Raw genomic sequence first — 26,594 nt, 5'->3', positions numbered from 1 at the left:
ATTTTCCCATTAATACATCATACTAAGGATGTATGTTTTGGTTTGTTCTGACTGTTTTATGTTTATCGTGGGACTGGCAGATGCGGAACCACAAGTCTTCATGTGAAACGGCAAATAGCATCACTAGACACCAGTGTTGCTGAGTTGACAGCTGTCAGGACAGAAGACAGCTCAATGCAACAAATCAGCCACTACAATGACAATGAAGACAAGTGAAGAAATACTGTACGAAAATGAAAGGATGAATGCTGGAATTATGTTCTGTATTCAGTTCATGTCTAGCTTATTTGGTTACACAACAATTTCAATTAACTTTAATGTCTTTATATGTGGCAGTGTTGTGTATAATGATAATATGCAAAAAATATTTGTGAACTCTTCAACAATATTCAGTGGATATTTGATTTATATTTGAAGATTTATTTTTCTGAAAAACTGAAAATTACCTAATGGGAAAAGATTTCTTTGATTAATAAAATGTTCCAGGCTATTATGATGTGGTTGAATGGATTTCACATTAAAACCAAATGTTTCACCCCCATTTGCAGAGGACACTTTCAATGGGGGTCGTAGCTTAGAGTATCCGATTCACACACTGGATCATTACTGACAGCATCAAAATTCGTTTATGCATGTTCCCGCACAGTGGTGTGATGTCACATGGTTTGAATACCCAAGTACAAATGGCTATAGCCGGTTGTCGTCATCTGCTGTTGCTATCACCCCATCTTCTTCAGCACCGGGATCCAGATGTCATTCAATTTTATGCCCTCCTCCTTCCTATTGAAATTCCTGCGGTGTTTAACAATCTTTATGTCCACTCTGTACAGTCTTTCATGGTATCTGCTTGTGCCTACCAGTACTTGAGTCCTATCAAATGAATGAAGTGGTCTCCTGGCTGCACAGCATGTTCCACAACAGATGATCTGTCAATCTCTCCCCTTCTACAGTTGCTTTGTGCTCTGATGGTCTTTTTTTATCACTGTTTTTGTGGTACTTCTGTACATTTCCCAACAAGTGCCCAGAATCCTATAAATTCCTGCTTTTTGCAGCAGTTTGTGAGCACTCTTCGTCAGTTTTAGGTGAACGTGTATCTTCCAGGTGGGTTCGTAGATTACCACAATGTTATGTTTTGTCAAGATTTTTCCTGTTTGTTCAGTAATGTTCTTAACAAAAGCCAAGAAACCTCCAATTCACAGGCACTTGGGCATCACTAAGATTTTTGTATGGTGGTCTTAAATGTTCGTTTTACCTTAGTGGCCGAATAACCATTCTTAAGGAATGCTTGGCGAGGTGTTCTAATTCTGTGTCAAGCAGCTCTGGTTCACAAATGTTCCTCGCTCTATATGTCAATGTTTTTATGATGCCTTGCTTTTGTTATGGATCGTGGTTCGAGTCCTGTTGTAGGTAACAGCCTGTGTGCATGGGTTTTCAGTAAAATGTGTGGCCTAAGATACCACATTATTTCTTGAAAGCCAGCACATCAAGAAAATTTAATCTTCTCTCTGCCTGCCTCCTCCTCTTCCTCCTACTCCTCCTCCACGGTAAACTGTATCTTCGAATTAATTCCATTGAGATGCTTGTGAAAACAACTTAGTTCCTCCCTCCCATGACTACACAAAACAAACGTATCCTCTATGTACCAGAACCAAATATTCAGTTTTTTGTTGGCAGTTTCCAATACCTTCTCCTCGAATTTTTCTGTAAAGGAATTCGCTATAACTGGGCTTATGGGGTTCCCCATTGGGGTATATTTTTGCTTCTTTCCCTGCTACTGCTTATTTTGTATGATTTGTGGTGGGTCTTGTACCAGCACTAGCGGGAAGCTGTGTCCCTGGCCGATATAACAGATCAATATTTTGCCGACCCCAATACACCGCCAGACTCTTCTCAGAGTCCGGAACATTTTGTGCCACCTCAAAGTTTGTGAGATATTAAATAATGTGTGTTTAGTTAAAGAGATCAGTGAGACTGACTTTACAAGAGATATGACTGTGAACTCTTCAACAATATTCAGTGGATATTTGATTTATATTTGAAGATTTATTTTTCTGGAAAACTGAAATTTACCTAATGGGAAAAGATTTCTTCAATTAATAAAATGTTCCAGATAATCCATGGAGAAGTATAATGTGAAGTGAAAATATTAAATACAGTGAAAATAACAATTTAGTGTATCAGAGATCGTCTCTAGTTGTGATGAAGTAGTCCACTACTATCCCTGAACTGCTACAGCAACAGATCAACAGCTACTTATAAATCTGAAATATAAGGTTGTTGGCTGCTAATAAATCAATAACTATTAAGCCTTCTACTATCAATCAGCAAACATAACCTGCAGCCTCAATATAAATTTATACTTCGGACAGCTGTAGCAGTACACACATAGCCTGCAATTAATTAATAAAGAAGTTGAAGCATGTAACTACCACCAATGCATATATGCTACAGGTCCCACCAGCAAGGCCACAGTCATCCAGCCATCCCACCCTCATTGACACAAATGCACATAAATATATACATCTATACATGACGCAAACCTGTTGCTCCCTCCAAGATTCTAGTGACCCATCCCCAATCACACTTCCTGCCTCCTACCTCCCACCCCCTCTACTCACTGAACACTAGGCCACCAGCCAAAATCCAGTCCTGGCATTGTTCTTGTGTGTGTGTGTTTTTTGCTGACTCAACACACTACCTATTTGGTGAGTGGTCTCCTTTACTTGTGAATTATTTACATTCTGTCACAAATTTACCATGCATTTATTTGTTTTATTTATTGATTTATATATTTATTCCTCCATGGATCACCTTACAATGATAAAGGGTTTGTGAAAATAAATAGCTCAAAAACATAGACTTACACAGAAGCAATAAGTACGTTTCTTTTGAAGATAGGACAGGTGATAGGTCGTGCCTTGATGAAGGAACAATCCTGGTATTGGCTTCAAATGATTCAGGAAAACCTGAATGAAGTTGGCCAGACTGAGCAAACTCCATCCTCACAAATATGAGGTCAGCGTCTTAACAAATGCACTACCCAGTTCAGTTGGTCTTTATTGTAGAATGTTACTGATTTACACACACAATGTGCTCCATATACCTTATAACCATATACCTTATAATATAAACACAGTTTTGATTTTGATCACTGCGCAAATTGAGGACACCCACTGGCAGCTCCTAAACCATGAACATGCTGCTATGCTGCTATGCTCCTCGCACTAACTCTGGTCTGTTCAGAAAACAGACTCCAGGTCCATAAAAATGCCACTCTTCCACATGTAGGTTCACGTCCTCCCCTCAGGCTACCTGAAAAACTGAATCAGCATCCCCCCCCCCCCCCCCCCTCCCGTGGTGAAAGAAATGTGGACCTCAGAAGAGTGAAGACATTACTATCAACTCCTATTAGATCTTGGCGCATGATTTTCTCACAAAAGCATTGTGCTTGACAAGTTGTTGTTCTTTTCCCCTTTCGTTATTAACCTTTTACTACTCTGAATCCTCTAAGCAAACTTTGATTGTGTAGTTTGGATTACTTATGGAAATCATTTTAGCTGCATTTTAAACATTTGTATTTTAGTAATCTCTTCATCTCCCTGGGCAATTTATTGTACAATCTTACTCCTTGATACAAAAATGCTATTTTGAGCTTTTGTTTGTTTTTCTTTGTTAAATGTAAGCCTGAAATGTCTTTCGTTCCATAATTATGTATGAAACTGGTATTGATTTAGTAATGTTTTTCCTGATGTGCACAACACAGTGGTGAAGGATGGATACCCAGTTTATTAAACAGCTTTTTACAACGAGCCCAACTATTACTTCTGGTTATTATTCATACTGCCTTTTCTGCAGTATAAGAATGGAGTCCATGTTTTGTGCCTTCAATCCCCAGAAAAGAATCCTATAACTAGGAACTGAGTGCACTTGGGAAGAGCATGTCATCACAAGACACTGGCTGTTATGAACTGATGGTAGAGCCCTAGGAGCAAAACATGCTGGTGAAATTCTTCTTAGCGGCACCTTTGCGTGTTCATTCCATGTTAACTGACAATCAATATTCATCCCTAGATACTTTGTGTTTGTCACACAGTCTATACCAGATGTAGAAGCATGAAACCACAATTTGGTTGCAATAACTGAAAATCTGTTGTTTGAAACTGATAAACAATATTTTATTCAAAATTATCTCCATTACTATTTATACTTTTCTCCCACCTATTTGGCAGGCTAAGAATGCAAAAAAGCCAGTTCTTCTTTTGAAGCGAACAAGTCAGTGAGCCATTCTCGTACATTTTCATATCAATTGAAGTGTTGTTCAGTGAGAGCATGTCCTGGTGATGCAAATAGATGATAATTGGACAGAACCAAGTCAGGAGAATAAACCACATGCCCTGGTATTTCCCAACTGAATGCCTCGATTGTTTCCCTGACCCATTTTGTTGTGTGTGATGGGGCAATATGACTTTGTGTTGCCGTTTTCTATATTCCGGTCCTTTTTTATGTAACGCTTGATTTAAATCGATTGTTTGCTCTCGGTAGCGATCAGTGTTAATGGTTTCACCAGGTTTTAACAACTAATAATAGATGACACCCTTCTGATCCCATCAAACACAGAGCATTGTCTTCTTTCCAAAGCGATTTGATCTTTCAGTAGATGTTGATGGTATGCCTGGATTCACCAATGATTTAAAGTGCTTAGGATTCTCAAAATATATCCATTTTTCATCACCTGTCACTATTCGATGGAGAAGTAATTTTCTTTTGTATCTGGTGAGCAGCATTTCACAAGTGGTCCTTCAATCTGCTTGCTGACTTTCATTCAGTTTATTCGGAACGCATTTTCCCACTTTCTGCACCTTTCCCATATCTGTCCGCCTCCATAGCAATCGTCAAATAAAAAAGACTTGCAATACAGCGGCTGAACCCCAAAGGAGATATCCCGGTTAATAAATGCCATACGATCATTTCATTATTTCCCCATAGCTTTCAACCAAAGAGAAATGGCTTTTTGCATCACAATCAATTGTTCAGCGAGTTCCTGTTGAGTTTGAGTATCATCATCATCATCCAATAAGGCTTGCAATTCGTTGCCTCTGAACTTTTTAGGTGGTTTCCCATGCTTGTCATCTCTCACATCAAAATCCCCATTTCTGAATTTTTTGAACCACTCAAAATACTGTGTTTTCTCAAGAGCATACTCGTCAAAAGCTTCGACAAGCATTCGATGTGATTATGCTGCAGTTTTCTTCAAATGATAACAGAAAACCAACGCTGTCCGCAAATAGCAGTTTGCAGGCACAAAATTCGACATGTTAACGAGTTTGAAACAGATATCAATGTATGGAACTCGAGCTACTGTGTACCGACATTTGTCATCTGCCATTACAAGAAGCACCTATAGAGTAATTCCAGTTTCATACTTCTACACCTGGTAGATTTGTCATGTGCACTTACTGTTACAGAATTGTGTCCCTCTTTGTGCTGATGTGCACACTATTCATTTTCTTTATGTTCAATGCTGATTTATTACATTCTCTCCAATTGTAAACACCACTGATACGCTTTCTCTACTAGGAGTTTTGGTATTTTATCAGTGACTATGATGTTGCTGTCATAAGCAAAAATAAATTTTTCTCCATATCTTGTATTGTCTGGAAAGTCATTGATACATTAAGAACAGAATTTTGGGCCCAATAACTACCCTGAGGAACACCTATGTTTATGGGTTTCTCGTCTGACAATTATTTTATTAAAAATTTATCATCAGCAAATGTGTGAACCACCTCTACCTTTTTGTACTCTGTTTGCTAGGTAAGACTGGAACCACTCATTTGTTATTCCTTTTACACATAGTGCTTCTAGCTTGTTTGTAGCTTGAGTCACGAAAGATGGCAGTTGAGTTTAGATTTGTTTTGTGCACCTATGTCACATGTTCTCTGACAGCCAGTGAGCATTCATTAGTGTTCTGAATGCTCTGCTGTGAATGTTGCAGCCAATGCAAGCATTAAACTTGATTTTAGTAAGTTATTTAGTAAATTTTTATTCCATTCACTGTTACTTTTCATCGCTGATAGTGATGAAAGCAACAAATTCTACTTAACTACCGTATTTACTCGAATCTAAGCCGCACCTGAAAAATGAGACTCGAAATCAAGGAAAAAAAATTTTCCCGAATCTAAGCCGCACTTGAAATTTGAGACTCGAAATTCAAGGGGAGAGAAAAGTGTTAGGCCGCACCTCCAAATCGAAACCAAGTTTGTCCATTGTAATATGAGACACAATTTAGGTCGAATGAATGACGATACAGCTACAGTAGTTTGGTTCGAATCGTAAGCTTAGCAGTTCAGCTTTACCAGGTAGCCATTGCTATGCGTCAGGCGCTCCGTCCGTATTTATACGGGTGCCCTTCCTTTTTCACGTGGCTTCGTCTGGTTTGAATTGATTGCGTATTTTTCTTTGATCTGATAAGTGCCACTCTCTTTGTTATAGGTGTTTACGTCACTCTAAGCTGAAAATGCATTACTATACTGTGTCGTGCATTGTTTGTCGCATTCTGATAATGAGTGTTTGCGGCCTATCGCCGCTCGCGGCATGGCTTGCTTTTGTGCGTGCTACTGCCGCTTACAAGTAAAAAAAAGAGAGAGAGAACAATCGTCTCATTAGCGAAACAATGGCAAGAGACTGCTATTTGTTGTTACTTACACTGCTGCTTTCTTTGATAATGATCAACAAGAACCAAATAATAGACTGTGTATGATAGAAGATGCTCTGAACGAGAGTTTAGCGAAAATTTTTCTCCATTTGAAAATCTTTGCAGATGCCTCTTTAGTACATTACATTCTGCACAAAAATTAGAGTCATCTTAGATTTAAAAATCTAGTCAACTGCCGTGCTTCATTTCTGACTATATCACTATTAGGCATAAGAATAATATGAATATAAACATGACATGATATGTATATTCTTTCGCGTTTGCTGTTCTCTCACTCTAGTTTCGTAGTTTATTAGGCAGACAGGATTTAAATGAGATAGCAGCAAACATGAAAGAATACATGGCAAAATGTTTATATTTGTATTAATCTTATGGTGAAGAGAATACTGCATGTGATTTACAATTCATAAAAGTACCTATTAACAACCATCTCTTTTCACAGGTAGGAAAAAATTCAGAACGCAGAGTTGGCCGTACTGACAAACATCCCAAACAGTCTTGCCAGTCGGATTTTCATAGTACATTGAAATTCTGCTACATTCGAAGATGAACAATACGGAATTTGTATTTACTTCATTGGGTAATGTATGAAAATGTAGTGGTCGAAACTCGGGGCGGAGAAAAAAGCTCGTCTTCCACCTTTTTTTTTAAATTTATTTACTGACACAGAGGTTTTGGCGCCAGTATTTATCTTTGTGCCTGCGTGCTACATATATTCGATGGCAGAAGTCAGGTGTGGCAGCACCTACCAATATTTTTCAGAACTTCTGCTTACTTTGCACTTGATTCTAAGCCGCAGGCGGTTTTTTGGATTACAAAAACCAGAAAAAAATTGCGGCTTAGTTTCAACTAAATACGGTAAATGGGAGGCACAATTTCCAAGGTGCACGCTTTCTTCAAGCAAAAATCATATATAAGCGTGTCCCACAACTGTCGCTTGGAGCCAACAAAAACAAAATCATAGTCTGCACCTCGACCTGTGTGTACTGCCATCGTTCGTGAATCTGATTGCAGTAGCATTTTATGGTCAACAGAGTTAAAGATCTGGGACAAGCCTAAGAGTATGCCTATAACAGAGTCATCCTCCTCAAGAGCTTCAAGTACCACATGTAATGGCCGATGTTGTACTTCTCCCACTTCAGAAACCAAACATGTAAATTCATATATCATTGTAAAAGTCATCTCTGGATGAAGACATTACTACGCTGCACTAATCTTATGCAAATATATCAAAAGCATGAAATTTTATTTTTCTAGGAGCTAATACCACAGTGAACAGTTCATATCAATTGAAAATTGCAATGTACCAATGTACAAAGCTTTCTCAATAATACCTAAGAACTGCAGCAATATAGAAATAACAGATAGCTATTCACCAGATAGGTGGCATCGAGTTGCAAACAAACATGATGAAAATGAATGCTAGAAATATCTCAGCTTTTGGATGCAGTCCTACTTCATAAGCGGAAAACCCACACACACACACACACACACACACACACACACACACACACACACAGCCATGTTCTCCAGGCATCAAGCCTCAAGCATTAACTCTGAGAAAGAGTAGTCATGTATGTGGGAGTTCTTGTGTGAATAAGTGTGAGTTTTCTACTTCTGACCTAGGACATTGTCCAAAAGCTGAACTATTTCTAGCATTCTTTTTGACTGTGCCTGTCTGTGACTCAAGTCTCCTCCATGTGATGAATAGCAATATGTCTTACGTTACTGTCATGATCATCTATGGAAAGTGGTTGAAGAATGGTGATACCTAAAACAGGCAGCAAGGTATCTGATGTCCACGCCTCATCATGGAAAGTGGAGGTTGGAAGCTTCGAACATTATAAGCAGGATAGGCAGTGATCTGTCACAGATTTGATGATACAGTATAAAGCTGGTGCAAGCATAAGTGTTACAAAATACACAGTTCAGTGCACATTACTGAACATGGGGTGTCACAGGAGACAACATCTACATGTTCCCATGTTGACCTAACACTATCACAACTACAACTGCAGTGGACATGGGATCATCGAGATAAATCTCATTTCTTGTTACATCAGGTCGACGGTCGCATCTGGGTATGCCATTATCCAGGGGAATGCGTACTCGAAAGATGCAGCGCGCAATTAATGCAAGATGGTGACGTCAGTGTTATGCTATCGGAATGTTCACCTACGCTTCCACTGAACTGTGACAGGTGTGGACTATGTGAAAATTATTGTGTTCCACCTACATCCATTTATGCTTGATGTCTTCCCCGATGATGACTGCATCTTCCAAAAGGATAACTGTCTGTGTCACAAGGCCAGATTTGTGCTACAATGACTTGAGGAGCCTGACAATGAACTCTGCCTATAAACCTCCAGCCGATAATTTACGGCAACTGCATGAGCTGTGCAAAGACATCTGGCACCACATACCTCCAGAAACCAACCAACGTCCTGGTGGGGCCATGCTACTCCAAGTGACTGCTATATTTCATTCCAAAGGTGGACCGACACACTATTAACCAGGTCATAGTAATTTTTGGCTCATCTGTATATTTTATCCCTTCATTTAGTTTGAAAACCCCAACCTTAAGTTTGTATAAGCACCTTTGACTGATCGTATAATATGAACTATTTTGTAGATCACACATTTATTATTTTACTTCACTTCCGCAGCAACAAAAGGGCTAATTTATCACAAATAAATATACTGTGTCCATTTTTCCGTAACAACTGAAAAGAATGAGAAAGCAACATTCTTGAAATAAATCAAAGTCACATCTTTCTCACTGAAACGAGAGTGCTGCATTCAAGTTATACTTCAACTGACTATGTAGCGCCCTATGAGTGCCCAAGTCCTACGTTCACTTTTCATGGACTCCAGCATTTCTTGTGATTATTTTGCACGCACTAACAAAGAATGCCTAAATGAAAAATGGTGTGTATGCAACTTTCATAAGATCAAAGAATTGTGTGCTGACTGCAAAATAGCCTTTTCCTAAATTTCCCCTTCTATTAAGAAAATAAGGGAGAAAGGGTTCTTGGCAAAAGAGTGACTTTTTCCTTCCTTCCTTCCTTCCTTTTTTTTCCAACCTATGAACCTCATCCTTGATAAATAATAACATCTACTTCTTTCTGTTTGGTATTATTGTAGAACAATGAAAAAACTAATTTATAGTACACTCCTGTGAGGCAACATGATAGCATGAAGTATCAGAAAAAAATGGAACTTACTGGTAACAGACTAGAGAATCCATAAGAAAGTTCTGATAGTCGAGAGGAGATCATAACGAGAGAACGTTTAAGCTGAAGATTTTGCTCTACTAGATCATGGAGCCTATCTTCCATTGGCTCTGGTGTTTTTGCCAGCGGCTGTCTTGCAGATGGACGTGAAGGAGTACGTAACTTTGCATCTGTCTCCCTGCGCCATGTATCACGAGCTGCTTGCTGCTGTTGCTCCTGCAACTGTCGCAGAAGTCGGCGAACCTATAAAACACAGATGTGTGCTGAAAGTCAGCGTAGATGTTTTCTCAAGGACTACATGGACATGAAACAAGAGAAAGCCACATCTTACTTGTGTACACAGTACTATTTCTGATTAGTCAAACATAACAAAAAAGCCATGGCTAATTTAAACGGCAGTCAAGCCAAAAATGAGGATCTGCCCTAATAATCAACTAAAAATGTATCTATAAGCATATCAATTTTGCACATAATAATTCAAATACCCATTTAACATCCTCAGTCCTTATGTAGCATATGTGCTACATCCAGCTTTTATTTATTTATTTTTTAGTTTAGGGAATAAACTTAACTCTCTATGTCTGACTGTAGCGTATACATTACATCATGCGGCTTTTGTGCACCATTGGCATTCATTTCCGCATATTCCCAGTAGGTGGCAGTATCTAATTTACGAAAGCTGTTTATCACAGTGTCTGGATGCTTCAGGAAATAAAGGTAATTTCTGTTGGTTTTTAGTATTTTTGAACTAGAGTATTTGTAGAATATACAGCAATATGCTATTATTTTACTGCAATATTAATGCACGTGGGTGAGAGGGCACTTCGGTTGGTTTATAATGACTTTTATCATGATATTTAATGAGGACAAGTTTACTGTAACGTCACTATATGTTTCCTTTAACAGCCATAGGAGCCCAAGTGCAATAACATTGTGGTTGGGTAATAATATAGCCTGCACTATAGAATAAGTGACTGTTTATTTCATAACAACAATATATCAATATATTTTTTCCCATGCAGAAGTTGCTTTACATTTGGCAACAAGCTACTGTTTCACATTATAAAGGCATTGTTTTCATAATGTTTATGTTTTATACTGAGTTTTATGAATATTGCATATATTTCAGTTAATTTCTAACATAAATAGCACTCATCTGGAACAAATTCCAAAATTTTGATGAGGGATGTCAATATTTTAAAATTTAGTACTTTCTTATTTACACATTCGAAGCCACTTGTAGGTATAAAACACGATCAGAAATTGTGCTAAATGCTTTCTCAGAAAATTAATATGAATTATTATGAGCTATTAGTTCAGAAGCCCACTCATAGTGTAAATGGTTGCGAAAATGTGCTTGACCTCTTAGTAAGAAATAATCCTGAGGAATTAGGAAGCACGATGACCAATACAGGAATTTGTGACCACAAGGTTCCTGTAGCGAGACTGAATACCATAATATCCAAGTCTACCAAAAACAAGCACAAAATATTTATGTTTAAAAATACAGACAAAAAATCGATTGATGTCTTCTTAAGAGACTATCTTCTTCCCTTCCCAACTGACTATGTAAGCAAGAACCATATGTGGCTTAAGTTCGGTGAAATCCAATGAGATTTATACCAAATGAATTAATAAGAGACAGAACTGATGGTACACAAAACAGCTTAGAACACTGCTGCAGAAGCAAAGAAAAATTCATGCCACATTTAAAAGTGTGTAAAATCTCCAAGATTGGCAAAGTTTTACAGAAGCTTGAAATTCAGTGTGAATTTCAATGTGAGATGCACTTAATAGTTTCCACAATGAAACACGGTCTTGAAATCTGTCAGGAAATTCAGAGATTCTGATCATATGTAAAGTACAATCCATACCTCCGTTGTGGAACAGTGATGAGAATGTTAACAATGACAGTGTCACTAAAGCAGATGTGCTGAAGTAAATTTTCCAGAAATTGAAATAAGAACTGCAGAAAACATGAGTAATTTAAAAGTAAATATCTTCACTGTAGAGAAGCAGCTCAAATTAGTTAGTAAAGGAAGTCTTCTGGTCCAGATTCCACACCAATTAGATTCCTTTAGGAGTACACTGATGTAGTAGCTCCATGTTGTTGTTGTTGTTGTTGTTGTTGTTGTTGTTGTCTTCAGTCCTGACACTGGTTTGATGCAGCTCTCCATGCTACTCTATCCTGTGCAAGCTTCTTCATCTCCCAATACGTACTGCAGCCTACATCCTTCTGAATCTGTTTAGTGTATTCATCTCTTGGTCTCCCTCTACGATCTTTACCCTCTACACTGCCCTCCAATACTAAATTGGTGATCCCTTGATGCCTCAGAACATGTCCTACCTACCAATCCCTTCTTCTTGTCAAGTTGTGCCACAAACTCCTCTTCTCCCCAATCCTATTCAATACTTCCTCATTAGTTATGTGATCTACCCATCTAATCTTCAGCATTCTTCTGTAGCACCTCATTTCAAAGGCTTCTATTCTCTTCTTGTCCAAACTATTTATCGTCCATGTTTCACTTCCATACATGGCTACACTCCATACAAATACTTTCAGAAACGACTTCCTGACATTTAAATCTATACTTGATGTTAACGAATTTCTCTTCTTCAGAAACGCTTTCCTTGCCATTGCCAGTCTACATTTTATATCCTCTCTACTTCGACCATCATCAGTTACTTTGCTCCCCAAATAGCAAAACTCTTTTACTACTTTAAGTGTCTCATTTCCTAATCTAATTCCCTCAACATCGCCCGAATTAATTCGACTACATTCCATTATCCTTGTTTTGCTTTTGTTGATGTTCATCTTATATCCTCCCTTCAAGACACTGTCCATTCCATAGTAGCTCCATATGTAGCTCGCTTAGCAAAAGATCTGTACCTGAAGAGTGGAAAGTTGCACAAGTTACACCAGCACTTCAAGAAAGGTAATCGGAGTAACCTATAGAGTTACAAAGCCATAACAATGAAATCAATATGCAGTACGATTTTGGAACAAACTGTGTTTAATTGTTATGAATTATCTCACACTAAATGATCCATTGGCACATGAAGTGGAATCAACAGAGGGTCTCAAATTGATTCCATATTTCTAGGTTCCCAGAGGGATTTTGATACCATTTCTCACAAGAGACTTCTAATCAAATTGTGAATCCATGAAGTATCATCTCCGTAGTGCGACTGGATTCATAATTTCCTGTCAGAAAGGTCACAGTTTGTAGTAACTGATGGAGAGTCATTGAGGAAAATAGAAGTGATATCTGGCATTCTCCAAGGAAACGTTACGGGCCATCTGCTGTTCCTAATCTAAATAAATGATTTAGGAAACAATCTGAGCAGTTTGCAGATGATGCCACCATTTACGGTCTACTGAAGTCATCATATACTCAAATCCAGTTGCAAAATGATTTAGACAAAATATTTGTGTGGTTTGAAAAATGTTAACTGGCTCTAAACAAAGAAAAGTGTGAAGTCGTTCACACGAGTACTAAACGGAATCCATTAAATTTTGGTTACACATCAAATCAGACATAGCTAAAGGCTGTAAATTCAAGGAATTACAATTACAAACAAGTTAAACTGGAACAATCACATAGATGATGTTCACTGGCAGAACACTTAGTAGATGCAACAGGTCTACTAAAGAGACTGCCTACACTACACTCGCCTGTCCTCTTCTCGAATACTGTTGCACGGTGTGGGATCTGTGCCAAATAGGGTTGACAGTGGACATCGAAAAAGTTCAAAGGACAGTTAAGAAAAATCAGAGCTTGCACGGAAAGATTTAAATATGGTATCGCAGTGCCTGTATTATCATGAATTTCAATGCAAAGTTGCTTCAGACATGCATGCAGTTGCAAATATGGACAACCATAAGCTGTATAATGCAATGATGACAATGAAAATTTGTGCCGGACCAGGAATCATTTGCAAAAACAACATTAATTTGGTCACTAGACTGTACATACATATTATGTATCACATGTCTAACTATATAGTTTATTTTGAAAAGATCAAAATGGCCATTAGAGTACAGGGTGTCTCAGAAGATATGCTGCAACTTTAATGTGTTATAGTAACCAAACTAATTACGATATTTACTCCATGTGACTGACAAAAATCATATAGTTTTGTTTGTTTGTGTTTCAGGTTGTTGTGAGTCAAGCATAATGATAATGGTCAAGAAAATTCTCAGTGTGTGGAATGGTTTACTCAGACATGCAGATTAAAATAAACTTCCAAACACATCACAGGAAGCAACCAACCTTGTAGACGTCTATACATTGGTGGTACAGGACTTTTATATGTATAAAGAACCAAATTGTTGCTGACACTGCCATAGCTGATGTGCCTAGAGTGGACAGAACTAGACTGGATGTTTTATGTGCCACAAAAGTTGCATATGTTGAAATTGACTGAATGACATAAAAACTTCGTGAGACAGCGTGTAACACAAGCCAAACATGTTGTGAATACCTTAATTATTTTGGATGCTTTTACACGTTGAAGTATTAGCACGCTTTTGAGACACCCTGTATACCTACACATAGGAAAAGAAATTAAAAATTTGTTTTTGCTTAAAAGATGAGGCTCATTTTTTGCAGCTAAATCTTTGTAATGTTTTAAAGATGGCAACTGGACAGTGTCACTTTCATCTTCCTGTTCTAACTATACCATAGCTGTCTCGGTGCAGTGAAAAGTGTCCTAAAAAGATGATCCTTTTTCAGCACAGCCATCGTCCCTACACTCATCCAAGTTGTTGCAATGGTCTTGCCCATTGATGACAATGGCAATTATTCAATCAGTCAATGCTTGTTAGCCAGGGTCAACAACATCACATTTGAGTCAGTCATGGATATTTTCCTGACTGCTTCCTTTAAATTCTGAAGGTACTCTTATTAGCCCAGCTAGTTAGGCTACAAAAGGAGCTCATTCCAAGCTTTGTGCAATGTCTAAATCCTGATTTCCTGCCATTCTCAACCTTTTTCTGTGCAAACATCTATGCTCACAGTCAAATACACTTATAAATTTTGTAATAGTGTCACTGTTCTTTTTAATGTTCTGTACTGATGCACTTCCAAATCCGTATTCCTGAGCTAAGTGTTTATCATCTAGTGCCTGTGTTCCACTAGTCTATTTATGCTTTATGTTTGATAGCCACAGTGAATGTCACAACAGCACAATCTGTCACAAGTAAAGCTTTGGACGTCAGTACCCGAATAGCAACAATGACAGTTGGTAGAGAGAAAGAAACCACCAAAATGACCAGCCCAGAGTCACCAGAATTTCTATTTGGTGTGTGCACGAGCACCTTCAATTTGCAAACTGAAATGCTTTTAGTTAATCAATATTTTGGTTTATCTTTAGTGGGTGATCAGTGCTATACTGTAAAAATTTTTGGTCAAAAAACAGTCTTAATAAAAAGTCTTTAGTATTTGCAACTGATTTTGATTTAATTAAATAATATTCAGATGTGGTTACAAAAAACCTCTATCAGTGCTGCATCTGTATAAAATAATAATGTGCTAACAGCACATGACTTTTGATGTGATGTTACTGAACAATTCCAAGTGGTCCCAAAACGTATCTAGCATGTCCACTTGTGATTGTCAGATTGTCACAATGGCAATCATTGTTAAACACTTAGATATAGCGAAGTCCTTTATGATGACACTATATACAGATATGTACTTGCGCTGAATTAGTTGACAATTTCATTATCTCACTGTTGTTGTATGATACACAATAACAGAGGCACAGACACACAACACCTCTATAGTACACTGTTAAAAAATTATTGTTTGTCAAGTAACTATTTCAAAGTGTGTTTTTTTAAAGACATGAATTATTGTATTATAAAATTACAATCATTAAAGGACTTCCTCTTATATTTTATCCAGTGCCTGGTGTAATAACTGTATGAAAAATTTTTGGTGCAAGGCATATTTGGTATTCTAAGACAACATTACCTTTGCAAGCAAAACATGGCAGTTATCACAAAAACATACATGTGTTCCTCATTATATAATAGGGCAGCAAAAACCTTCTGGACTGGGATTGGCTAACAAAAATTTACTACAATAAATAAAGAGAAAGATAACAGTTATTGCCATCAGAAGCATTACTTTTAGTAACAGCTCTCTCTCTCTCTCTCCCTCTCTCTCTCTCTCTCTCTCTCCCTCTTTCTTCTCTCCAGCTGGCCATGTAAACCACAACTGATCAAACTCAAAAAGAGTGACAAAGTCAAGATAACCATAGTTTGCCTACATGCACTGTAACCTTATTGTGTACATATAAGAAACTTAACAGATACGTAAGTTGTGCAGCAGGTAAACTGTTCTGTTTGAGAGCCGTAATTCTGGATACTCCAATGTTCTAATAGCTCTGAAAGGTCACTAACTGAATAAGTTAGTCTATAATACAAATCCTTCATTGTATGAAAATAAAAATACACTTCAGAAGAAGTCAGTTAACATCAAGTAGAAAAAAAAACACCTGTATGAGGGAGAGTGACAATACCGACACATGGTCCCTGCTGACCTGTCAACTGGTCATGTTGATTCAAGGCTCTGATATTTAGAAGCACTCAAGCCTAGACTGTGTTTTGCTTCCATTAAGGACCTATAGACGAAGCACTATGTGGTCTCAGATATTGTAGAAATAAGAAAGAAAAATTATTTGGTCATCATTTATATGACCTTGCCAAGGCCTTCAACATAGATTATACCATTTTACTAAAGAAAATAAGAGGGAATCATATCTCAACAACAACATAAACTGGATCATATTAATTATAGCGTTTCCCAGTGTATGGTACTTGGTCCATGCCTGTTCTTCACCTACATTCTCAGTTTAATAAACGCACCAGAGTACTTTACAAAAACTGTGATGTTTGCTGGGGTTAAAAGTATACTGAAAAAGAACCCAAACAAATCCAAACTTAGTTAGTTTCATGTTCCATGGATCATCTGCATGATACGTCATAATGACGATGTGGAACTAGTCATTTTACATTCATAACGCAAATTAATTCCTAAAAATGACTACCTGCTGAAGATTTATTGTTATTGTTATTATTATTATTATTATTATTATTATTATCAAATACACAGGTGTGGATTAGTAATGTCTATCCAATAGCTTTTACAGATTAAAACAGAAATCTTTCTACAGAATAGAAGACGTTGTCCAGCAGAAACTTTCGTTTTCAAATTTTACTTTGCTGACTGTAAAACATTTTGTATCACTGGGCAAGTTATCAAAAATTTTAGTTACTGCACTGTACACCCGTTTTTGGACTCAAGACACCCTCAATGTGGAATAATAAATGTCATTTTTCCAGGTCAACGGAAGTGTCTGATTCCACCCATCTGCTCTCTCTCTCTCTCTCTCTCTCTCTCTCTCTCTCTGTGTGTGTGTGTGTGTGTGTGTTTGTGTGTGTGTGTGTGTGTGTGTGTGTGTGTGTGTGTGTGTGTGTGTGTGTGTTTTTGGGATGGCCGACCTACTTTGCAGTGCTGACATTTGTTGGTGGTAAGTAATTGTTCTTTTGGGTCTATTTTTCTCGAGTTGTAATGTTTTGTGTATTTATTGTGTATTGAATGTGCTTTAATTTATGTAGTGATGTTTGACTTTTGAATTCTTGAGGTGTTGTGGTTTTGGTTTAGTTTTTCATAGTTGTAGGTGGTGGTTTTTTTCGTATCAACCTATGTAGGTAAAGGGAAATGATTGATTCCAATTTTTGTAGTTTTCTATGTAGGTATTGGTGTTTTGGTATCATCAGTTGTGGTCAAGAGAGATGTCTGATTCCAATTTTTATAGTTTTTACTGTAGGCGTTGGGTGTTTTGGTATTGTCAGCTGAAGTTGACCTATATAGGTCAATGGGAAGTGTCCGATTCCTGTAGATTTTAGTAATTTTTTTTTTGTTTGTTCCTCATTTTATGTGTTTTGAGGTTGTGGTGTGTCTTTCTTTTACTGTTATATTTAAGTTGTCCCCTCCCTAAAACTCTCAATTTCCCACGTATGCACTGTTAGTTTGATTGTATTTTTGGAGGGAGATATTATTGTATTATTTATAAGTATTTTTTTGTTTGTTGCCATGTGTATGTAGTAGCATCATAGGCGCCATATTCGAGACGCTTAGAATAGCCATTTCCGCTATACTGATGATGTCCTGGGTCAAATCAGACGGATGGAATCGGACACTTCCGTAATCTCATTTTTCCTTCTGATATTGTAATTATGCACATCACAAGAAACAGATTAATATACATGTAATTCCAGACAAATGACCTATGGCTACAAGCAGCAGAGATGATGCCACACGGCATGAAACTCTATGGGTTGCATTGTCAGCCATCCAAACAGATAACAAACTGAAGTGGCACCAATATGTGGATGATTTACCAATAAGCTCCGGATGAGTTACCAAGAAGGTTAGTTCTGTTTGCTTTGTGCATAGAAACCCCTCTCATTGCATTGATGGGATGACTAGTGAATGTTGCATACTTTGAATTAGTATAGTCATCTAGCATTAACTTCTTACAGCTTCCTAATCCCACACAGATAGACCTGAAAATCTGTGCTTGTGAACTTTTTAATAGTTACGAGACTACTTGTAAAGTATAAAATGAATAGCGTGAGGCCCACGCAACAGGTAATATTAAAACTGTTGTTGAGAAAAATTGTACAACAGTTCATATCATTTGCAGAGCAATAAAATTATTAGTCATTAAGATGAACTATTCATGCATCAATTATTATCTATTGCATGCACCCCTGTTTTTCATTTTAAATTTTACAAGTAATGTCATAGCTATTAAAAATTCATAAGCACAAATTTTCAGCATTATATGCATGGAGCTATAAGATATTACTTTACACTCTAAGTTCTTTTTAAAAATGTGTAATATCAAACAGTTTTCTAAAAAATTTTTTGATTTAAGTGTGATCATGTGTACATACGACATAGAATAGGAAAAGATTTTTTTTTTGAAAAATAGAAAGAAAGAAACATAATCAGACAGGGAGTCAAAAAGTAGATTTGTTTAAGAACAGAGATGCACTGTAAACAATATGGTAACTCTAACACAATATGGTAACTCTAACATGATGTTACTGTTTTTTTTTCTTCCCCCCCCTTGGGTTAAGCTACAGATGACTCTCTCACAACAACCAGAGTTTCTTAGTACCACATTCATTGGCTTTGCTAACTCACAACCAAACTGTGAATATATGCACTGAAAGGTAGCGTGACAGCAGCCATTAACATTACATCACTGGACAAAGCTGATGACTCTTATGGAACATTGCCCTTGACCTGTGGTGATGCACTGATGGGTTGCATATGCTGAAGGCTCAGTCAGCTTGGAAGGTAGCAGTAAGATTGTGGTTTAGCAAAAGCAATGAAAGTGTTATGACAATCCTTTTTGTATACTTTTGGCATTCTGTAGTTATATGTACATTCCATTTTGATCTGGTATCTTCTAGTTTTTTTATTATGTTTGCAGGCTTTAAAATGGAGCATCCCAACCCAAAATTCCCATGGATGTCCGGAAACTTTGATAGTTAAAATATCTAACTGTACAGCGCCATAATTGCCATTGTAACATCACAGGTGAGAGCTGAAATGTTGTTTACTACTGGTAACAACCTCTGAATGGCGTACCACATTAACTTAAGCAAAAAGTAGAGTACCTTAGAAAATGAAGGTTATGAGAAAGATAGTTACTTTACAAATGCGCTTGAGCAAACAGCAAACCGTGTTGCAGGTATTAAGATGGCAACAGAAAAGAAAATTTCAAATGAACTAAACAACAATTGAAGACAAGGCCAGAGTTTTTAAAGCACACAATACTAGGAATAAGTTAGAATATGATGAATTAAACAAAACAAGGCATGGAAATAGTTCTGAATGAATATAAGAAGATAGAAAGAAAATTTGGTACAATAGACATTTGAAAGAAAAGGTTGACATCACAGATGGCACAGTAACTAACAACAGAGGGGAAACTATAAAAGCATTTATTTGAAAATTTCTTTAAATTATTGTAGATTTCAAGACATGAATGTGAAACACAAATAATGAATAATGAAAATTATATTCTGGAAGCATTGCCAGATGAAGTGTTTGAAAGCATTCCAGGTAAAAAGAAAGGAAAGACTGCTGAAGATAAAGCAAAATACAAATCAATACAAAAGGAACTTACAAGATTATTTACAGACTGTCTACAGAGGTAGACAGCACCCAAAATATCGAGGACAGAGATATGCATGTTGAGAGTTTCTAGGAAAGAAAACAGAGAGAGAAATGGATTATGGGAACAAATTATAATAATTAAAATGAAATGCATGTTGTGTGACAAACAAGTAAGTGGGTGTCAGATGGATCAAGGAAGTTCTTGGCTGAATTCCAAGAGATAAGAACACACCAAGAGAGTAATCTAATGAAGGAGCATTGACTACATAAAAAAATAAAATAAAAAAATACAGAAATGACAAACATGTACATTGCTGAAAACTGTAATGAATAGAAAAGTCATTAGACGGTCTTTATCCAACATTAGATGTGAAATCCCTGATAATAGTAGTGAGTATGACATAGTGCCAGCCTTAAAGGTAAATTTTGACTACCCTACGCACTTACTTCATTCTGTTCCTTTTTGAGTTCACGTGAAAGCTCTTCATTTTTTGTATGTAGCTTTCGTTCTGCCTCTGCAGATATGTGCAGAAGATTATCTTTCTTCAGTATAATTTCCTTTAGATGATTTACTTTTGCCTGAAATAAAAGTAAACTTGGATTAATAAAATTCACTCTTATTTCTAACATTGCAACAGTTTTTGTTCATAAGCAGATTATTTATCTCACATTCTCTGCCAAACAAATTTACTGTAAGTAAGGATAAGCTGAAAGTCCCTTACTGTTCTTGATATACGGGGTAATTATAATTAAAGTTATAACTTTCAAAACACTGTAGAAATAACACCACTGGCCACAATGACATCAAATTGCAATGGATTATTGGGGAAGGGGGAAACTGTATGGGAAAAAAGTGTGAAAAGTAATCAATAGAAATAGATGGCACTGTGTGTGTCAGAATACCTAAATGAAAACACCTGCCATGCGCACGGCCCCTTGAAGTTGGTACAAACATGCCAGGTACACGGCTTTTCCTCCTTTCGCATCTGTGATGTTTGCCACGACTGTCTCAATGCAGAATCACGCTCTGCTTCTAAAGCTGTATTACAAAAATAATGACTGTGCACACATCGCTCTGCATATGTTCCGGACACTGAAGGGTTTGAAAAAAAGGTATTGGTCCAATGACTGCATGGGTCTGGAGAAAATGATTCAGAAATTGCAAAACACGAGTTCTTTTGGCGTGCAACCTGGTAGGGGGAGAAAACAATTTGATTTGATGTCAATGGAAGCAGTGGCCACAGTAATCCAGGAGGCGGCGAGTGGTAGTGTGCAAACGTGTAGTGCACATTGGACATACCCATGAGCACGGTTCATAAAATCCTACAAACCATCCTTCTTTGCTGTCCATCCAAAATTACCCATGTACGCGAGTTGCTTCCTGTCGACCTGCCGGCATAAGAGAGACCTTTGCTTTAGACTGTCTTGCTCACATGGAAGTGGACAGTGACTGGCAGTGGAAGATTTTGTGGACAGACAAAGCCCACATCCATCTGACAGGATATGTCAATACACAGAATTGTTGGATATGGGCAATGGAAAATCCACACGCAAATCAACCAGTACCACTTCATCCTGAAAAGGTCACTCTGTGGTGTGGGTTTACAGCATCATTTATCCCAGGGCCATATTTTTTCGAAGAGACAGGTGCTTCCGGTCCTGTTACCTGTACCATCACTGGTAAGCGCTTTTGTGCAACCCCGCCATTCCAGCTCTCCAAAAGTGTGGATGGGACATTTTGTATGCAAAATGGCGCACCTCTGCACACGGCAAATCCAGTTAAGCAGCTGCTGAAGCACCATTTCAGAAATGCTAGAATTATCAGCCCCCACTCCCCTACAGCCTGGCCATCCCAATCACCTGATCTTATTCCGTATGACTTCCGGCTGTGGGGCTATCTGAAAGATTTTGTGTTCAGTGTTCCGACTGCAAACTTAGCTGCACTGAAGACACACATTGCGTGACACATTCTGAATGTGGGCCCAGAAACACTTCGTTCAGTTGTGGAACACGCTGTTTCTCAATTTCAGCTTGTTGCAGAAAACAGTGGACAGCTCGCTGAACATGTTTTGTGTCAGTCACACAGAAATTAATAACCCGGGTCAGTCACACAGAAATTAATAACCCAATTTGATTTGGATTGATGTTTTTATGTGATTTTTGGCCTCAGGACAATTAAAAACCAATTTTTCCCATCCAGTGTGATATGACCTTGCCACAGTGGTTGGGCTTACATAACCAACAGTATCACACCTGTACACCCATGCACACTGAGTAGTAAAATTTGTTTAATGTCCGATGTACACCTTAGGCATTGTTGCACAATTCATTTGTCATTTGTAGTCGACCACTATTAAATTATGATGCTTACAGCACCATCTACTGCTACATTTTGTAACTATTTATTTTTCTTCTGCCATATGTTTTCCCCCTTCTCTGAATATTCCGCTGCAATTTCATGTCATTCTGACCAGTGGTGTTATCTCTACAGTGATTTGAAAGTTTAACTTTAGTTATAACAACCCTATATCTTAATGATTTGCCACTCTGCACTTATGAAGATGCTAGTTCTTTTTGCTGATGATGCAAGTGTAATCACACCCAAGAAACAAGAATTAGCTGAAGAAATTGTGTAAATAATGTCCTTCAGAAAATCATTAAGTGGTTCTCAGCAACTGGACTCTCACTAAATTTTGAGAAAATGTGGTATATACAGTTCAGTAGAATAAATGGTATAAGACCACTGATAAATACAGACTTTGAACAGAAGTCTTTGGTTAAGGCAGAATATTCAAAATTTCTGGGTGTGTGCACTGATGAGAAATTGTGTGCTTTGATGAGAAATTTATGTGGAAGAAACACACTGATGATCTACTGAAACATTTGAGTTTAGGTACTTACGCTGTAAGGATTATTGCAAAATTTTGGTGAGAAACGTATCAGTAAATTAGCCTACTATGTCTATTTTCATCTATTGCTTTCATGTGGCATCATACTTTAGGGTAATCAATCATACAGAGAGAAAGTATTCACTGCACAAAAGCATGTAATCAGAATTATAGCTGGGGCCTACCGATGATAATCTTGCAAACATTTATTAAGGAACTAGGGGTATTCACAATACATGTATTCACTTAGGAAATTTGCTGTCAATAACTCACACCAAATGAAAAATAAAAGCAAAGTGCATAGCTACAACACTAGAAGAAAGGATGAACTTCGTTACTCTGGGTGGATTATGCTGCCACAAAAGTCTGCTCATTTAACAAAAAGCAATAAAAGTCTGACATATAGCCAACCAGCATTTAAAAACTAATTAAAAGAATTTCTGAATTACAATTCCTTCTACTCAACAGATGAATTTTTAAACATGAACTAGTAATTGTGTCAAAAATAAATAAAATAAAATAATAATAATAACATTAACTATATAACATAAAAAATTATGTTAAACTGACACCATCCATATCATTACAAAATGCCCTATCTATCAAACAAGTATTAACATAATGTAATGTAGATGCTAATGGTATTTCTGATACACGAGGATTGTCTCCTCACTAGATCCTAAAAGAAGAATAACTAGAGCATAGCTGACACACACATTGAAATACACAATAAAATTAGAAATTTCCTGAAATTATTTTATCATAACACATAAAATGTAACTTGTGAGACAAGGAATACTAGTACACTCATATTTGACTTTCAGAATCATCTTAAGCGGTAGTTTCAGTCACTTCCACTAAATTCCTGTGGGTCTACTCTGTCTAGTTCCTGATTCCCTATATTCTTGTGTAGACAGGTGTACCACAAAAACTTCAAGAGTTCCACACTGAAATGTAAAAATAAAACACAGTGACTAATGCCTGCTATAATAACAGAAGACCTGACTGGACCACACAGAAATGGCTGTTGAGAATCATTGTGCACCTAAGTTTTGTATTCCGAGGCTTTGGAGGGAAGCTTGAATTGTTGCATTGCTTAAGCCTTATAAGAAGCCAAATGACTTTAAAAGCTTTTGTCCAATACCATTCTTATGTCACTGTGTCCAGATCAATGAACATCTTATTCTTAACTGAATTAACAGTATAATTGATGGAAAGTTCATTCCTCAACAAGCTCGTTTTCGATGTGGAAATCGGGCTGCAGTCAGATATTTAACCTCGCTCAACACATTTAGGATAGTTTCAGACAGGATAAGATAACTTGAGTCACCTTTGTCAACTTAAAAGCTGCCTCTGACACTATCAATCACAGAAAGTTGCTGCATAAAATTTACTACCTCACCAGTGATTACCAACCAACATCCCCCAGAGGCACTCTCCTGAGTAAAGAGAGCAGATGGTGCATACAACAGAATAGCCTATTTCAAGGCAGTGGGCTTACACCTATGCTCTTTCATAAATAAAATAAATTATGCTAATGATTAGCCCATTACAGAACACTCGAGACATTTCATCTCAAGATAAGTTGACTTTATTACTGGATCTGCTTGGCATTTGATATGTCAATCATTTAAGCCCAAATCTGACCAGAACTCAGGTGTGTGCATTTCCTCACAGAATAGAGAAGCTCAGTTACAATTCGACATCGTATGGCGACACAAATGACTTCAACACTGCCCAACACCTGCATATCTGCGCGTTAGTGTTGACTGTACACTGTCCTTGAAGAAACATTGCTGTTAGACCAGGTTGAAGTTCAGTGCAAGGAACAGTATTTTGAGAAAGCACGTAGTCACCACCTGGGGAGCTTGTCCTCATGTCCTGATAACTTCTGCTTTTGCTTTGTGTGTATTGGCTGTGGAGTATGCCTCTCACCTGTGTGAAGTCCGCACCCGGAAGCTGAGTGGTCAGAGCGACAGAAGTTAATTCTAAGGGCCCAGGTTCGATTCCAAGCTGGGTTGGAGATTTTCTCCACTCAAGGACTGGGTGTTGTGTTGTCCTAATCATCATCAATTCATCCCCATCGATGTGCAAGCCACCAAAGTGGCATCAAATCGAAAGACTTGCACCGGCGAAGGGTCTACCCGACAGGAGGCCCTAGTCACACGACATTTACATTTACCTGTGTGAAGTATACTGCTCACCCCAAGCATTGAATGAACTACTCAAATCTTTTCGGGATGTATGAAGCCAATGCCATTGACAAACTAAATTGTTGGAATAGCTCCCTCCACTGTGCCGTTGCTGCCAATGCGAAGAGGTTGAAGCAGAACAGTAATCCCTGCAATCCACTGCACGATCATCAAACTGTTGTCTGTCAATTGAAATCTACAAAAAGCTTCACCATTAGGACTCGGCCGCTGGAGGGAACACTAGAATCTAACAGCATCACCAAATGGAAGAGGGAGATGCCTCTGGACATTCTTGGAGAGGAAGAGCCCCAAAAAATGTTTTACCCTATGCTGTTGGATATCATTCAGCCATTTTAGAGTGGGTGTCGCTCACTGCAAGATCAACTTGCACAAATGGGGTCATCCTTCCAACTCATGGAGACGTGCTGTGAGTGTGAAACAATACAGTGTCTGGACAATGCTATTAGTACAACCTTGCAAAACACAGGACTCACTGAAGGCAGATATCAAGACCATTGCAGTTGTGTTCTGGAAATGCTGAGCAAACATGGTAATGAATTAATGAGAAGAACAGAGGGAGAAGGTTTCTCAATACATGGTCAATAATACATAGCATCTTACATACATTTTTTCACAATGCAGGTGTCAAAACATGTTTGGCATCCACTAGCACAGATGGAGTTCTGTAAAAATGTAGAGAACTATAACAGGTCTGTATAGATATTACAAGTTATTTCAGCTATCTGCAGGTGACCAATAAGTTTTGGTTTTATTATAGAATATCTTCCTATTACCCATCAGTTTTTTTTTCAATTTTTTGCTTTATTCTTGGGAGTTTAGCTTTATTAAAATTAATTTGACTACAGTTCAAGTACTTTACCTGCAGAAATAGACTGTATGGCGAGCAGTTTATCTACTCTAGTCTTTCGATTCGGTTCTGGACTGTGTCTCACATGAGCATAATCCTTACTTTTCGTTCCATGAAAGATTAAATATTCTAAGCTAAAACCTTCTGTATGTAGGCCTTTGAATATTTCGCGGTACAGAAAACATGAAGATGCAATCCCACAATACGAAATCAGTTTACTTTCGATCAACCACACGCTTCATATGAATGCGCACGACTGTCAAAACCATATTAATAAGCAAACAGCCAATGGCCAATAATAGAATGTAAATAACATTTTTTCAGGAAAAGTGTTAACCTTTCATACACTGCATAAGTATTGTTTTAGCGCTTACTCTCAGTATTTTGCAGTCATCCTTTAACCGATAGATGGCTTCATCAGGACGATGCAGTTCTTGTATTTTTGAATGATGAAGCTGAAGTAGATTCCAGGCAGCTTGTAAAACGGAGTCTA

The 26,594-nt window shown here is 37.7% G+C and overlaps 1 protein-coding gene across 1 annotated transcript in view; it reads right to left on the bottom strand.

Annotated features, from left to right (window-relative positions):
- The window catches only part of LOC124545924, a 32,534-nt gene extending 6,898 nt beyond the window's left edge, over positions 1-25,636 (bottom strand). Inside the window, exons 1-3 of the mRNA XM_047124884.1 lie at positions 25,607-25,636; positions 20,601-20,732; positions 9,940-10,191 (exon numbers count right to left, since the gene is read on the bottom strand). Coding sequence (XP_046980840.1) covers positions 9,940-10,191; positions 20,601-20,732; positions 25,607-25,636 — 414 coding nt within the window. The remainder of the gene's footprint in view (positions 1-9,939; positions 10,192-20,600; positions 20,733-25,606) is intronic.
- Positions 25,637-26,594: the final 958 nt, after the last annotated feature.

The sequence above is a fragment of the Schistocerca americana genome, chromosome 8, assembly GCF_021461395.2.
Source record: "Schistocerca americana isolate TAMUIC-IGC-003095 chromosome 8, iqSchAmer2.1, whole genome shotgun sequence".
NCBI classification, from domain to species: domain Eukaryota; kingdom Metazoa; phylum Arthropoda; class Insecta; order Orthoptera; family Acrididae; genus Schistocerca; species Schistocerca americana.
This window is presented reverse-complemented; position numbering and strand designations above follow the sequence as displayed.